The 16,908-nt window shown below is 43.0% G+C and overlaps 1 protein-coding gene across 2 annotated transcripts in view; it reads right to left on the minus strand.

The window, feature by feature from the left end:
• Window positions 1-255: 255 nt before the first annotated feature.
• LOC114130638 (histone-lysine N-methyltransferase PRDM16-like) overlaps window positions 256-16,908 on the minus strand; it is a 98,851-nt gene continuing 82,198 nt past the window's right edge. For both annotated transcript variants that reach the window (XM_050203138.1, XM_050203139.1), the window contains exons 3-7: window positions 12,736-12,861; window positions 12,511-12,646; window positions 5,072-5,201; window positions 3,476-3,797; window positions 256-2,604 (exon numbers count right to left, since the gene is read on the minus strand). In XM_050203138.1, coding sequence (XP_050059095.1) covers window positions 667-2,604; window positions 3,476-3,797; window positions 5,072-5,201; window positions 12,511-12,646; window positions 12,736-12,861 — 2,652 coding nt within the window. In that variant the 3' untranslated portion in view covers window positions 256-666. The remainder of the gene's footprint in view (window positions 2,605-3,475; window positions 3,798-5,071; window positions 5,202-12,510; window positions 12,647-12,735; window positions 12,862-16,908) is intronic.

The following is a 16,908-nucleotide window of genomic DNA, read 5'->3' on the forward strand; positions in this document are numbered from 1 at the left end:
GGTGCGAGCATAATAATAATAATAATAATGATATTTATAATTATATTGATAAATACACGTATATAATAATATAATATATATATATTTTGTAATATGTAGCCGGAGGCGAGAGTTGTCACGGAATTATTAGGTTATATCGTAACGGCGGTAATTGATTGACGACCTGCATAATCAAAATATGATGTTTGTAATATTCGATCGATTGTCGGGTGGACGCGATGAGCGTATTTTACACATATATAAATATATAATTAAAAAAAAAAAAAACATCTAACGACGGTGACATAGCATAAAAAAGTGTACGACGCCCCTCCCCCGGGCGAATCGAATGGAAAACTTAAAATAAAAAAAAAAAAAACCGATCTGTGTTGCAGCAGACTTGCAGACGACAAAATAAATATATATAAACAATCGTGTATAGAAGAAAATAGACAGAGGGGACCTACGATATATACCTATAATAAAATATAATTACAATAATAATAATAATAATAAGTATATAAATATTATAATGCGCGCGCGTGTGGAGGTACTCGAGAGATTTTCGTGTGACGATACTACGACGTGTAAGTATATAATATTTTTATCGCACGATATTCAGCGACGATCGATCGCCGGAGGGCCGCGTCAACGGGCCCAATTGAGGTAGAGCGGCGGAGCCACGGGTCATAAGTGGGCCGCGTACTGCAGGCCGTCGTCGGGCTGCTGCAGGCCGCACGGGTCCACCACCACGTTGTTGTTCTGCATCTCGGCGGCGGCCGCGGCCGCGGACCCGTGGTCGCTGACCTTCTTCATGAAGCTCCGGATCTCGAACAGCCTGGGATCCTCCTTCTCGTCGACGCTGCTCGCCGAGCTGCTGGTCACCGTGCCCACGGCCGTGCCGTCGTCCGCCTCGTGCTTCTTGACGTGCCGGTCCAGGTTGGTCTGCTGCGAGAACCGCCGGTTGCACAGGTTGCACTTGAAGTTCCGCTCCTGCCGGTGTATGTTGCGCACGTGCCGCTGCAGGTTGGACGATATGCTGAACGACCGTTCGCAGTGCGCGCACCGGTACGGCTGTTCGCCGGTGTGCGTGCGCACGTGCCTGGTCAGGTTGGCGCTGCGCGGGAACACCTTGCCGCAGTACTTGCACGCGTACCGGTCCTTGGACTTGGCGTGCTGCTGCTGCTGGTGCCCGGCCGGCTGGTGCTGCTGGTGCTGGTTCTGCGCCGCCGCCGCAGCGTAGTTCTGGTGCTGGTGCTGCTGGATGATGTCCTGGAACGATTTCGAGTAGTTGGGCATGGGCTGCCGGAGAAAGTGTTCGATGACCGGCGACGAGTTGGACATGAACGAGAACGGCGGGCCGCGGGCCGCGGACGGCGCGAAAGGCTGGTGCGCCTGCATGTGTTGCAGCGGGTTGTCCGCGAACCCGGACAGCGCGGCCGCGGGATAAATGGAATCCAAGTACAGCGGTTTGGGGTACGCCATCACGCCGCTGCCGATCCGCGAGTACGGGGACGGCGACGACGACGACGGTCTCTGGGCCGTCTGAGGAGCCGGAGCCTGGGACGCCGGCGGCGGTGGCGGCGGCTGCAGAGACGGAGGAGGAGGCGTGAGAGACGGAGGCGACCACTTGCGGTCGCGGCGAGGGCTGCCGTCTCGCGACGGGGGCGCGGTCGGGCGGATGGCCGACGGCGACTTTTTCCGCCGGCGCTGCACGACGACTTTGGTCACGGACAGGTCCAGCGGCTGGTCGGCCGGTCGGCAAGGCGATCCTTCGTCGTCGGACGACCGACGTTCGCCGGCGCTCTCGTCCGTCATCAGCTCCTCGTCCGCCGAACCACCGCCGTCGTTGCACAGTATGTCCGTGTTGACGGACAGATCGCACGGGCCGCAGTCCTCGTCGCCGGACGGCTGCCGTTTGACGTGCACTTTGGGGTCGGGGTACGTGGCGCTGGGTCGGGCGGGCGACGGTCGCTGGTTGGACGACGCCTCTTCGCCGACCAGCGGCGAGGTCTTGCTCGAGCCCATCAGCATGGCGGCGCCGGAGGACGCGGGAGGCTGCGGCGGCGGCGTCTTCTGGCCGGACGAGTTGAACGACGACTGCAGCAACCGCTTGGCGGGCGTCTCGCCGTGTTCCGCTTCGGCGGCGGACCGCTTGAACCGGCTGTTGCACATCTCCACGGCGTTGGACAGCATGTCCATGTTCAGCTTGGGCACGAACTGATTGAACGGCCCGAACGGCGGGAACATCGGAGGCGGCGGCGGCGGCAGCGACCCGTTGGCCGACGTCAAGTAGAACGGGTGGATGAGCGGGTGCGGCGGGTACAGCGGGTACCGCGGGTACACGGCGAACGGCGACGTGGCGGCGGTAGCCGCGGCCCCGGCCGCCGCGTCCTGTTGATGCTGCAGCAGCGACGATATGCCGCCGCCGCCGCCCACCTGCAGCGCCGGACGTCCGGGTCTGGACGACGGTTCCGGCGACGGGTTGGACTCGCAGAACCGCTTGTGTTTGGACAGCGACGTGCCCGTGCTGAACGACTGGTCGCACCGGTCGCACTTGACTTGCATGCGGCAGTCGGCGTGCATCCTCTTGTGCCGGCAGAGGTTCGAGAACTGAGTGTAAGCCTGCGAAAACAATAACGAGCGACGGTTTACGATTATTATTCGTCACAAGGTAATAATAATAATAATAATATTGTAGTCGGTGAGTAGTAGTCGCGCGTGTGCGTGTGTAAAGCTGCACGGCCACAAAAGGCGACGATTGTCGTCCGTCTCGGGAGACGCGTTCGTGTGAGAGTATGTGAAAAATCGAGAGAGCGCGCGCGCGCGCGGAGATCGCGACCAGACTGCTGCAGCGGTGTCGCGTCGTTGTGTACACACACGATTATTATATTATTATTTTTTTTTTATTTTCTCCTCTCGACCCGCCGCCACACCGTTGCGCGTATTAATATCGTTTTTTATATTATATTATTTCGTTATCGGTCGACCGCTGCAGCGGAGCGAAAATCGACTGAGACAATAAGGCATCCTTGTCGTACGCATCGCGCACGTATTGCCGCCGATAACACACGCGCGCGCGCGCCTATCGGTCGGACCTCTCTCGCCCGTGTTACACACATAATATAATATATACGTGACCGGTACAACAACCGCGCCCGCCGCGATTGCGACCAAGGCATCTGCTATCATTGAGGAAGCGGACGGGACGGGATAACACGTTTTGCGGGCACGTCGCCGCCGTCGTCATCGGCGACACCACAACGGGAAACCGATTGATTAAATAACTGTGTGTGTATGTGCACTGCGGCGCGCTTTACCTAATGCAGCGCGAAAAACAACAACGCGATAAGAGGTAGGTACCTACGCCGATATATGCGCGTGACACTGCAACAATCGCGCGCGTACAATAACACAATATTGCGACCACACCGCATAATAATATAGGTATATTATTGTTGTCCGGATAAAAAAAAAAAAATAATAATCGACATACCTTGAAACAGACTTCGCACTGGAACGGTTTCACGCTCGAGTGTATGTGGGTGTGCTGCTTGAGTCCGCTGGACGTGGCGAACGTCTTGCCGCACTCGGAACAGGCGTGAGACCGGGCGCCCGCGTGATTGGTCCGGATGTGCCTCTGCAAGTTGCTCGGGTCGCTGAACACCTTGGAACAGGTCTCGCAAGTGAACTTTCGGCTGTGGGCCAGAGCCAGGTGCCGGATCAGGCACGGCTTCCAGCTGTACGACTGCGGGCACAGCTCGCACCCGTATTGGCTGGCCTTGTAGTGGTGACCGGATACCAGGTGATCGTCGAGCCTGCGGACAAGTCGGAAAAACGTTATTATAGCTGTATATAGTCTTACGGACTACGCGGCACGAGAAAAAGAGATTTCGGAAACGTTTAATTTTATTATTTTTCCCACCTAACCTAACCGATGGTTTTTCGATAAAATACTATATATAAAGTCGTGTTGAGAGCGGTATGGTGGACTGACGTCTTACGGGGGGTGCCTCTGCAGTACCACTCTGCTCCGCACATCGATACTTAAGACTCGTAGTAAAATAGTAGAAATATATTATATATATATTTTTTTTAATGTGGTTTTTTTTTTGCGACTTAAAATTGTGTAAATAATATTTTCAAAAACGTTTACACGGTTTATGAAACAATAATGAGTAGCTTACGTCAAATAATATATGTATCCCCTCAGTATATTACGATATCGTGGGGACATCAAACACCGAACCCTTAGCATTAGACTTTGCGCGTGTCCTCTTGATAGTGTGTCATTATGATATAATACTATATAACGGTCGATGATTATTATTGTTATTATTATTATTATTGCCGCGGCGACACCGCTTGGATACGATCGTGTCGAAAAGCCGTTAAACGCGTTATATGATATGCACACGCATTTCTTTTACACCTCCCTCTGGAAAAATCTCTATACGAAAAGTTTGGAAGACGAGAGGAGTAGTTAATACATATATATTATACGAAAATCGATTTATATATATATAATGTCTTATCGCCCCGCTATTATCGGTCACGTCTTCGGACGGTCGGCAGAATGACGGGTAGGGGGACGACGTCGTCGTCGCGACCAATGATTCTCGGATGAGAGTGAAAAAGAGGAGAGAAAAAAAGAGGGCGTCTTGAAAAATGAAGTGCCGGACCGGCGGGCGGTCTCTGGACCGTGACCGCAGTTACACGTTTAAGCACTTAGGCGTTCACGCCCTTCCCGAAGCTAAACTTGCTTGTTGTCTGCGAGGACTAGATATATCGTACATATAGTAATAATAATAATAATAATAATAATACACACTAGCTGATATTGCGAACTGCGGGGGAAATCATGGGACGATATAGAAAGTGTATAATATATAATATTAAAAAAAAAGGCCTTAATGTATTATTTTTAAACGCACTCCGTAATATAGGTAATGGTTTTTTTCAGTTAGTTGCAAATAATTTGCAAAACCTAATATTATAGATAGTTTGGAGTTGATCGGTCCAATCCGGAGTGTCAACTTCACGGACGTATTAAGTATACATACATAATATTTATAAAAAGTACGTGACTTACTGTTCGATGTCGGGAAAACACTTTTCGCACAAGATGCACCTATTTTGATCGTCTTCGTCCGGTTCCTCAGCGTCCACGTCCACGTCTCCGTCTCCGTCGATCGAACCCAGTGAATTCTGCGATGCGACGACTAAATATAAAAACACACGATCAGTATGACATATCGACTGACAATCGGTTCGTATAATAATTACATGTTGTTTAAAAACCAATACGACGGTTATTAGAGAGCAGAGATGACCTCGGACGATACATCGTGTATAATATAAAATATGGGTATTGCATACGCGTGTGAGGTGCGTACCTACGCTCGGGGTGTTGCCGCGTGATTGAGGTGAAAAAAATTAAAAACGACTGACAGTGGCAGTGGCTTGGTAGACGGTAAGGTAGGTACTATTACCATGTGTGTGTGTGTGTGTTTACATATTATTATACCCTCTGGTGTGCTATTGGCTATCTGCGGGACACTCCGCGCGCCCGCTTTTAATTCGAGGGATGAAAGCTACCTTCCGGAACGGAAACCAAACACAGAGGGCTTCGTGACGTGTATTAGCGCTACACCGTTGTTTGTAGGTGCGTGTGTGTGTACCTGATGGCATAATTAATTCACAGCCGTAAGTTTACGGGGTTTACGTTAACCCCGCGGGTGATGGGGCGAGGGGGTTCTCGAATTGCGCTATATCATTGGAACCGATGCGTCAGGTGCGATTGGGATTTTCAACTGACGTTTTTCCACACCTGTTATAATATTATCGTGTATATATTATTACACGTGAAACTGCGTGTAACCGAAAACGTGACCAATAGACCCAGGATCCGCATCCCGGTGATGAATAAAAGTATTATATATGTAAAGTGGCAATAATAACGTACCCCGTAGTATGTATATATAATACGGTAGGATAAACCACAATCGCCGGTGGTCGAAGACCGAATTAATATTATCGTCGGCGTCGTCGCCGCCACTGCCGCGCCACGATAAATGACAATTTACAGAAGTTTAAACGCAATAAATAAAAAAAAAAAACAAAAATACGAGAATAATAAACGCGTATAACGGCACTATCCGTCGGGTGCGGAATAAACATAAAAATCAAATCAAAAGGCATATTGTTCGCAAAAACTATTAAGACTACTGTGAGCGTCAATATACATATATACGTACGATATAAGGGGATGTTTGACGCGTGTAATCGAATATCCGCCCACTAATACTCGGTTTTCGTTCGAGTTCACACGGCACGCAACACCCCTTCTTTTCGGGGACCCTCGCGCGAGCATTTTTATGTCGCGTTAAAAAAACTCACGCACACGTACCCACTCGCTAATCGTATTTCGCAAAGTCAAAAGCTCCGACAAACGGCAATCAAATACACACGCGCACATGACTGCAATACATTGTGCGCGCGTTTAATATATATATTATCATTCAAGTCATTGTAAGACTTTATATTTTTCGGACACATCACGTACAATATTAATATAATATAATATAATATATAATAACAACAGACAACAGTCATAATATACTCATATCGTATCGTATAAATAAATATAAAAACGCGAGTAAGTCACACCTGCATCCTGTGTTTCCGCCGCACAAGTCTGTAACGGATAGCACAGATGGGCTAATTGCAGCGTGTACACTGCAGGTATAAAACATGCACATAACCGTACCGTACGGTGCATTTCTTTTATTGTGCGTACACGGACAGACTCCGATGATTTGCGTGAGAAACGCGGACGACACACTGCGGTGGACCAAGCATACGAGTTATTTGCCTTGCGCCCCTCATTCCTCCTTCCCACCGCCACGGATTCGCTGATGCAAGACAAACGCCAGACGCGTTCATAATATAATATGGTCCGGAATAATAACTGTGCGTATTATGTGTATGTATATAAATACACGACGGATGACTGCGGGAGACAGACCTCATATCATTACTCGTAAGTATACGAACACATAATGCGTATATTGTGTTCACATAACGGTCAGTGTTGCGAAACGGTCTAAAACAACATTTATTCAACGACGACGATGATCCTACCGGAAGCAGAATTTTTTTCTATACTAGCACGGTATCGTCATGAAAGTTTAAGCGTAAGTTTCGGTTACAGTACCGGCAGCCAGTAATAATATATTTAAGTGCAATAAAAATATGCAAACACATGAAACAACAATAATATAATAATACATGTATGTGGTGTATGTGTGTGTGTGATATAAAACGTGTCCATGACGACGAGCAACGATATAGGTCCTCGGAACGGGAAAAATAAAATATGAAAATTATAAGAATAATAACGCGCGTAATAGGGGTTAAGTCACACTGATTGTCCGAGGGGGGAAAGGGGGGCGACGTCGACCAGGTGTCTGCGACTCGCACACCAGGAAGTGGGAGTTTGAATCTCTTCCGGTCATGTGAAAACCGTTAAAAAACAAAAAGGGGGCGCCCGATCGATCCGCGGGATAATGAATTCGGGAGATTTCGGTGCGCAGCCAAGTACCTACGCGGCACTACAATATTCATCCGGTCCGGTGATGACTGAAAGTATATTATATACATAATACGTATACTATTATTATTGAATTGTTTCGGTCGAGGACGCGCGTATATCGACGGCAGTCACATATTATACTGAATGTACGACTTGCGTATAACTCCTTATTATATGACTTAAAAATAAAGCGTGCACGAGCATCGAGAGGTTTTTAATTTTTTTTTTTTTTGTTTTTTGTTTTATTCCGAACCCTGAGAATTTTTAAGGGTAGACAAGAGGTATATTGTATTATTATATATATATAAATATTAAATATAGGTATACTATATTGACATTAAACGGCGGCCGGTTGACCGTCGTTTGGCCGTGACCGACGATCGCGTTTTACTTTTTTTACGGGACACGTGAGCCACAGCCGACCCCAGCGATTCGATTTGATCCGAAAAATCTCGCGTGACCTATGGCAAGTCAAATCCAGTACAAATAACATCTGCGCGCACGCGGGCACGTATATACGTATGCGTTAGGTACGAACCGGTTAGGGTAATCGCGTGACATCGTGAAATCGGCTCGTGTCGACCGTAAAAAAAAAATAGTAACATTGATTTTAATCAAACGTTAATCGCCATATATAATATACTCGTGTAGGTTAGGTTTGAAAAAAAATCCACAAACTGGCGACGAAAAGTACAACAAACGACAAACATAAGCCTGCTGCCACACGTTGCGACGCGAGCCGGGCTCTATATATAATTATTATATACAGTAAAATCAGTGATGTATTTGGTAAAATATATTATTTTGAACCTACGCCATGTTTATCAAAACTATCTCAGAAAGAAAAAATTGTATCTTCACTAGAAAACGAGTAAAAAAAAATATAATTTGTTGTCAATCGCCAAAAAAGAAAATTAATAAGAAGAATACACCGATTATCGATAATATAATACGTAAATGTATCTATTTTTATTAACTGTAAATATATTATTTTAAGCAGTCGATATAATATTTAGAAATCGGCTACATTAATGATTACATTGTCTATTATATGATTCTCGATCGGAGTGGTATAATATTGGTCACAAAGGCCAGTAACCACTGAATTTAAAAAGAAAAATACGATTAAAAAAAAAAAAAAAACTATAATAATAACAAAATAATATATAGGTATTATACTCTCATTGCCCACCATTAAGCCGTATACTTTTGAAATCATTTTTTTCGAGTATACAAATAACACGCGACGAATTAAATTAAATTATAAAAAGTATACGCTCCAATACACCCCCCGACTTATAATATTATACTACGCATAATTCTTCGATGAAGCTCGACGGCCGTTTCGAACTCTCCGCGGGCGTTTATAGTCTCGAGATCTGTACGTATATATATATATATATTTGTATTATTTAATATCATACTATTTAATATACTCCGCCCACTCGAGAGTTTCACCGTTCGGCGCAAAGAAGCGAGTAGCATCAAGTGCTAATTTTTACGACCTCCGCTTCTCAACCCCCCCCCCCTAATGCCCCGTCGTGAATTCATGATAACGATAATACCATGACTGACACGACGCAGCCGAGAAAACGTTTTAAATTTTAATTAATATTTGCATCAGATGTGGCTAACGGTCTTCCCCGGGTTTACTATCGCGCTCGCGAATAGTAATCGCTAATTAAAAATAACACCCTCTCGGCTGTCGCGATATTTATCTCGAGGAGCCCGCGACGACGGAGGCGGCCGTGGCGTTTGGCCGTGATATGTTTACGATCGTTTTTTTTTATTTTTTTTTTGTCGAATTTTTTCGTGTTTTTTCGTTCCAAATCGTACGCGCATAGAACAACGAGACGTTATGTTACAATATATACATACTATTATATTGTTTTTGAGAAAACGTGACTCACTGCGCCGCCGACGACGGTGGTAACCATAATAATATAATATTATAATTATTGCCAATGCAGTAAAACGGTTGTTCGCGGCGTCAAGCGCCTACGCACCGATGAGATATAAATAAAATACATCGCCGTCCGACCGCGCAATAATTATTATTATTGTATATTCTCGTGAAACGCAATAGTATATTATTTTGTTATTATATATGTTTTGAAAAAAAAAAAAAAAAAAAGAAATTCTTGTTATTGTCCGATACATACGTTTTCGTAAGATATATTATAATAATAAATCATATATATATGAAAATACAAAGAATGAAAAACAGTGTAATTCGAACTCTTGTTGTCGCGTTTAATAGCGTACCGAGAACGATCTCGATCGGTACACAATACGTCGAATCATAATATTACATATTTTATACACCTCGAGTTCGGATTTTATTGCGGTTGCGCGCCGTCAAGTTCGATCGTGTCCGAACAGCTGTTGGTCGTAACGATATTGTTGCCGAACAAACAGTAATAATAATGTTTACAAAAACACGACGTTAACACTACGCGAATATACTGACTGATAGTAGAAATCACTCGATGCAGCTGGATAGTCGAATTATTATATCGTGCTCTGTTTAAAAACTGCAGCAGGTTACGTCAATCGGATCTAAAACCGCAGGTAATATCCAAAAACAAACTACTAGTTCAAATGATCGATTTTTTGTATTGTTGTTAGTCCTAAAGCCACTTAAAAAGAAACATAACCATCACGATTTGACATAATAAACATAATATTGATTTCTCGACGATTCGGAAGTCATCTAACACAAACCCTAGAGTTCTAAAGCAAAAAAAAAAAAAACGCAGGGTCTCCTAAATATAATTTGATTTAAAACAATATCCGTTGTCGATTAGGATATCAATGAAACGATGGCTCGAGGCGCTGGTTCGGGGTACTTTCAGTAGGTCGACCGAACGAATATACATTAACGGATACAATATAATATCGAAAAATTAACTTTTGCCATTTTTTCGGGGAACACAAATCTCGTTTCGCAATACAACGCAGGCCAAACGTCATATCAGACGTTTGTTTGCTCGGCGTACACATATAATATTATATACGACATATATAAAATATATAATAGGCCGTATTATTATACCACGTTCGTGTATATGTACGAGTGTGTGTGTGTATGTACTACGTTACACGGATTGGGTTTTGTGGTACGGGGCGAAAAAAATCCCATTTAATCAATTCAAAGCTATTAGGTCTTTATTACTCGTACAGGCGGAAGACAAATTATCTACCCTAATTTTCTTTTATGCTCGTTCCCCGGTTGTTTTCCGTGCCCCTCGTCGCCGCCACCACCGCCACCGCCGCGACGTCGACATCTCTATTATTATTATGTCGGACGCGATTAAAGCTATATAATATATAGTAGATATACGTGTGTGTATGTGCATATTATAAACACACAGATAATCTAGCGACGTTTGTCGCGCGCGCGAGAGAGCGTCGGTTTCACGGTGGGTTTCGCGTATATTATTTTATTGTTCTCCGGACGGGGTGCAAAAAAAAAATAATACATATAAATATATATTGTATGTACACACACACACACACACACGCACGCATAAATACGTACGTACAGAAATAAAGAGAGAATACGAAGGTGAGTTATGATATAAACCGCCCAGAAATATGATTCATATAATAATGAATAGAAACGACCCTAATACGCGGCGGCGTTCGGCGGAGGGGTTCCGCGATCCATACACACACACATACGTGTGCGTGTAATAAAGCGGTGGCGGACGCGAAATGACAAATATCGTACAATGCAACGGACATGCGTACAGATCATTAACGGTGCCTCGCCGCCCAACTTATCCACATCCCTTGGACGAGGGGGTGTTGTAAGTCCGCTTGCACACACACACACACGGTGCACCATTACCCCTTTACTACTGTGTATATGTATCGACAACGAATACATCACGACGATTGTGTCACGTGCGTGTGTGTCAATGTGTGTGTGTGTTTAAACAGCTCTATATTATTATCAGTCGACGGTGGGGACTTTAGACACTTTCGGAGAGAGAGAGACAGAGAGGATCAACACCCCTGCCCGTTGTTATCGGCCAGGAGGTGTGTGCGCAAATTTCTATTTTTTTTTTTCACTCTGCCCCCGTTATAATAAAGTTGTTTTTATACATTATGTATATAATATTATTGCGGTGATCTCCCCGCCGGCCGACCGTAAACGACAGCGATAAAAAAAAATGAAAAAAAAATGATCGTAAAACGAAATCATTGTGTCGGGCGCGAAAAATGTGACCGTGACGAGACGTCGCGCTTACGGCGGTGGTGTATATTATATACATGTATATAATAATATCGTATTGTATATATACGATTAATTGTGAATTAATTCTCCGGCTGCGGCCTTTGTCGGGATTTGCTGGCCGCCGCCGCGCGTGTAATAATAGATATATAGACAATACGTAGAGTAACGAGCTTAACGTCGAGATTAAAAGACGTGCGTGCGAAAGGGTGCAATCGTACGATGGCGGTGCCCGCCGATTTTAAATAGATCTGCGACTGTAATATTATACACGAACTCGATTCTGATTGTGTTGCAGCGGTGCAGCAGATATACGCGGCGTTGATTGTCATAAAATGTTATTGTTATTATTAGTGACGTTTTAATTGAAGCGTTCGCGGGGACGTCTGTACAGTAATGGGGTGCGACGTGGAAAAAAAATACCAAAAAAAAATATTAACACGTATATCATAATATTATATGTATACGTTATATATGAATTTAAAACGAATATAATATTTTAACCGTTGTTCGATTACAAGTTGAAGATATATGTGGACTAAAGATGATGCGTTAAGGTCCATCACAAAAAATGTTTAAAATCATAGCGGATAGTAATAGCGCTACAATAGTATACGAATGGATTGAAATAAATACCTTAACTATAATAACGATTATCTAATGTACGGTACATATATTATAAGTGATTCGCACTTACCCGAGTCTCTTTCACTCCGATCCTCAGCGGACGCTGTCATTAATTCTCCAAATGCCGCGTCTAAATTCAGCGGCTCTCTCTTGCCCAACAATAATTCTTCTGAACCTCTGATTGTTTGTGTCAATTCGTAGAATATCTATGAAACAAACACAAAACATTATAAACAAAATATTTCGACATTGCAGTAGAGACGAATACAATATTATTTCTGACGATATTGTTTACCTGTCCGGCCAACAAGAACGCTCGGACGTTTTGTCTACTGCAATCGTTCGTAGACCGAACGAATTTCATCCAATTACAGATTTCGATCGTGCCGTCCAAATATCCAGAGTATCCGGCGATACGAACCTGTGGAAAAAATGGTAAATCAAGTATTATTATTTGCAGTATATAACTTATTGCGCGCGGCGCGTCGGATGAGCGGGAAAACGTCAGGCGGGGTGGGTAGTTTTATAAGGCGTCTCGCTTGCTTTTCTCCTCCGACCGCAACCGGAGAGATCGTAATTAATTACTCGAGCTTTAGGACAACTTGGCCATTAAATGTGTATACGAAATCGGCGGTCGTTAGGTCTTCGCGCGCTCCCTGTCTATCCTTTGCTCTTATTCACGTCCAGACATAAATCACCATCAGCGGGGTCGGGGTCTGAAAAGAATCGTACATAAAGGAGAAACCGCTAGCGACGTTTCGAAAAGCACCCTTCGCCCAAGAAAAAGATGAACCCTTTGCGGGTGTTAATTGATGGTTGAGGCGAAAAAGATCCCCAGAATATACGTATTATATATATATGTGTGTGTGTGTGTGTGTGTGTGTGTGTGTGTGTTTGTGGAACCCTGCAGACGAGGGGGGTCCTTATTAATTAAACGTGACACATTTGGAGGACCTTTTTTCGGCGTATACTTTGCAATTAGCATCACAAGCCGAGACGATAAAAGTCGAAACTCGAATTATTGTTATTATTGTTCGCAAGCGGCGGGGAAGGTTCAATTTGTATTATAGTTTGAAAACTAAGGCGCTCGATGCGGCAACCACTAAACACGGATTAACGACTAGAGGTCGCAACCGATTACACTCGGGCGCTGTACTTGTTAATAATTCTTTTCGTCATAATATTATTATTGATATTATTCGTTTGCATTTACAATGATTTAAATTTATATTATTTTTTCACGATTTGTATATTGTTATTCGACGAATGCGCATTTCGCGAAACGTACTTCGTAACACACGCGGCACGATTGTAACACGTCAAATTACGAGTATGATCTCGATTTAGAGTGCAGTTAAAAAATTAAAAGAGTTTTGGAAACTGTGACTAGACATAATTGGCAGTAGTAAAAATTTGAATGATGTATTGTGCGACAGAGTCGGCAGAAATCGTTAACTGTTTGTTCTATTAACCATTATCGTTTTCACCGGTTCCAAACTGTAATCCGATCGTTCACAAAAAACGCTTTGCAAAGTTTATAATGATTTTTACTTTAAATTTATATTTAGAGGTGTAAAAAAAAAAAAACGGTTTTCCGACAAAACTGTTCGAGTTTATTTAATATTCTCGGTAGATAATTAATAACGACTTAAATAGGTGTTTTCCGTTTTTAATGGGCGTCGTTTTGAAAATCAAATCATATCCTGGATAATATTATAATGAATACGCAGCTCCGATTTTAATAAATCATTATTATTATATTATCCATGTTCGGGGTATTCAGACGTCAATTATGCACGCGTATTATATTTTTACAGCTTACGAGTGGCCACTTGGGCGCCCGCGATATTACATTAAATAATATTAAAATAATAATCGTACCCACTGATAACGCTTTCTAATCGTTTAATATTCGCGCGGCCTTGCGTAATACATAATATTATACATATATATACACTCACTACACGTAATAAAAAGCATATTTTAATAATATGTATAGTGATAATATAATATTGTATGTGTGTATCGCACGCACAGGGCGGGGTGAGTGCTGTAACGTTTCAAGTGATCAGTCAAAACGGCGGCGCGCGTTAAAAATTCGCGATAATATTTGCATATCGGTCGCGTTTTTTACGTCGACATTTTCGCACGCAATTAATACTTCATTCACGGGCGGGCTTGATCGATGCGAACGCGGGCTTGCAGCGGGTGTATACGGGGTGTAAAAAAAAATAATAATTTATTTTTTTTATTCGAAATTAAATAAAAAAAAAAAAACGTCGACTCGTACCGGCTAAATATTATAATATTCACGTACAGTATACGTCACACGTCGTGCAAGTACACCGCTATATGTATATACGATAGTAGTATTATTATTACCACTATATATATATACCATCATATACATATTATTATTATATTATAATTGTACGTCGCGGGGCGAAAACATAATGCGCGTCCCATTGACACCTCGCCGCCGCCTTCGTCATCGTAGCCGTCGTTTCTCGCCCGAATGCCAAACACAATGGCAAACATCTATATTATTGTGTTATTATATTATTCAGTGGCCGTTCGGTGGCAGATGTCCAACGCGATCCGTCCGCGCTTACACGCACACACGAATCTCGTATTTATTATAATAGTAATAATAATATATTATCAAAATATGTACGCGGAATCGAAATCTTTGTCACTTGAATAATAATTATTATTATAAAATAACGTGTTGATTAATATGTATACATAGTTTTGGAAAAAACATTTATTACGTAGGTATATAACACGATAAAATCGTCGTTGGCGCCGCCTCGAGTCCAACAAGCGCTGTCCGTACATGATAACCGTTTTATAAGATTCATTTGGTGCAGAATACTGGAACAGAATGCTGGTGCAGAGGTTCGTCTTTTCAATATACCTAAGTGCATACGGCATGTTACAGGTGTTACCGTAAAATTGAAAAATATACAACTTATCGACTCCAGTTCGGTATTTAGTTATACTGATAAGTGTAATACGAAAAGTTATAAAATGGGGCTAACCTCTAACCAGGTTCTAAACATGTATACTAAGACGACGATGTGATCAATTCAATAACAAATATATTAATTCATAAAACTATTTTAAATTAAAACATCGAATGAAACAAAAACGTCGTCGCGTCGCCTAACGAATCTGACCTTTTTGGGAGCGAAATGCCGACCACGCTGCTCGCGTAGGTACAACGGTATCATTCACAATCATACATATCATATATATTTTAATATGCGCACCAGAAGTTCGGCAAAAGAGGAGGCGACGGGGTTGGGCTTACGTTTACAATAATAATAATCATAATGCTACCGCGGCGGACGATCCTCCTGCGGCTGTTTGGGTGGTTGTCGATGAATTTTTAAACGACCTCTGTCCACGAGGTTTTATATAATTTAATATTAAATCTCCTCTCCTGCGCTATGCGCGCTTGCGCTCCGTCGGCCGGCCCTTCTCCTACGCCCCGCTAGCACTATCCCCCCGTACGACGAGATTCGGTCCCGAGGCAGCCGACGGCACTGCTGCAACGTTATTGCCGTTTTATCAAAAACCAACTTGTGAATAATTGCGTTGTTTACATATATTATATAGCGTTATATACTGTAGTTTAGTAATGTAACGCACGCAGCGGTAGCCTTTTTGTGTTTGCGCTACGCACCGCGAATATTATACTCTTGCAGCTCCTCGCCAACCTTTATTTCGTCCTCGAGGGCGCACGTGCTGCTCGTTTTTCACTCATCGACGATATATTATTTATGTGTATAGTACCTACTCACTATCCCGCACCTCCACCGTTGTCTGGCACAATTTTTTTTTATCCAAAATCATCCACTGCAAAAGAAAACTCGCGCGTGGTTCTTTAAAGTCGACTTGTAATTTATATTAGTTTGTCGACTCTACTCTTATTCCATTATTTATTATAAACATTTATTGAGTCTCTCTTACATCATTACCATATTGATTAAATCTCAGGAAACTAAGGTAATTTTCCATCTTTATTTTTTATAAATAGGTTTATGAACATGATATACTTTTAATTACAATTTTTCAATAAATGTTACATTATGGTAATGATAATATTGTTCTTGTAACTTTTGTGAATATGTAGATTATCGTTAAGTCAAATTTTGACTGCGGCTGAAGAATTAAAAATAGTTAAGGGTGATATGATTAAAATTCGTTTTTGTATGCGTAGTATTAAAAAAAATGTCTAAGGGAAGATATTTAAATTTAATTTAACACGCTTAAATATTTGTATACAATAATTATTAACTCGTACTCAAGAAACTTAGTGCAAGATTGAGTATATCGTGAGGATTTGACCCCCTCGTAAATATACGACTATAACCTAACCGATGTGTATGCCTCGCGTGATACATTCACGGTACTAACAAGACTGTATGGCAGGACTGCAGGAGTGTTTTTAGTAGGTATATTA

This window comes from Aphis gossypii, chromosome 3 (assembly GCF_020184175.1).
Source record: "Aphis gossypii isolate Hap1 chromosome 3, ASM2018417v2, whole genome shotgun sequence".
NCBI lineage: Eukaryota > Metazoa > Arthropoda > Insecta > Hemiptera > Aphididae > Aphis > Aphis gossypii.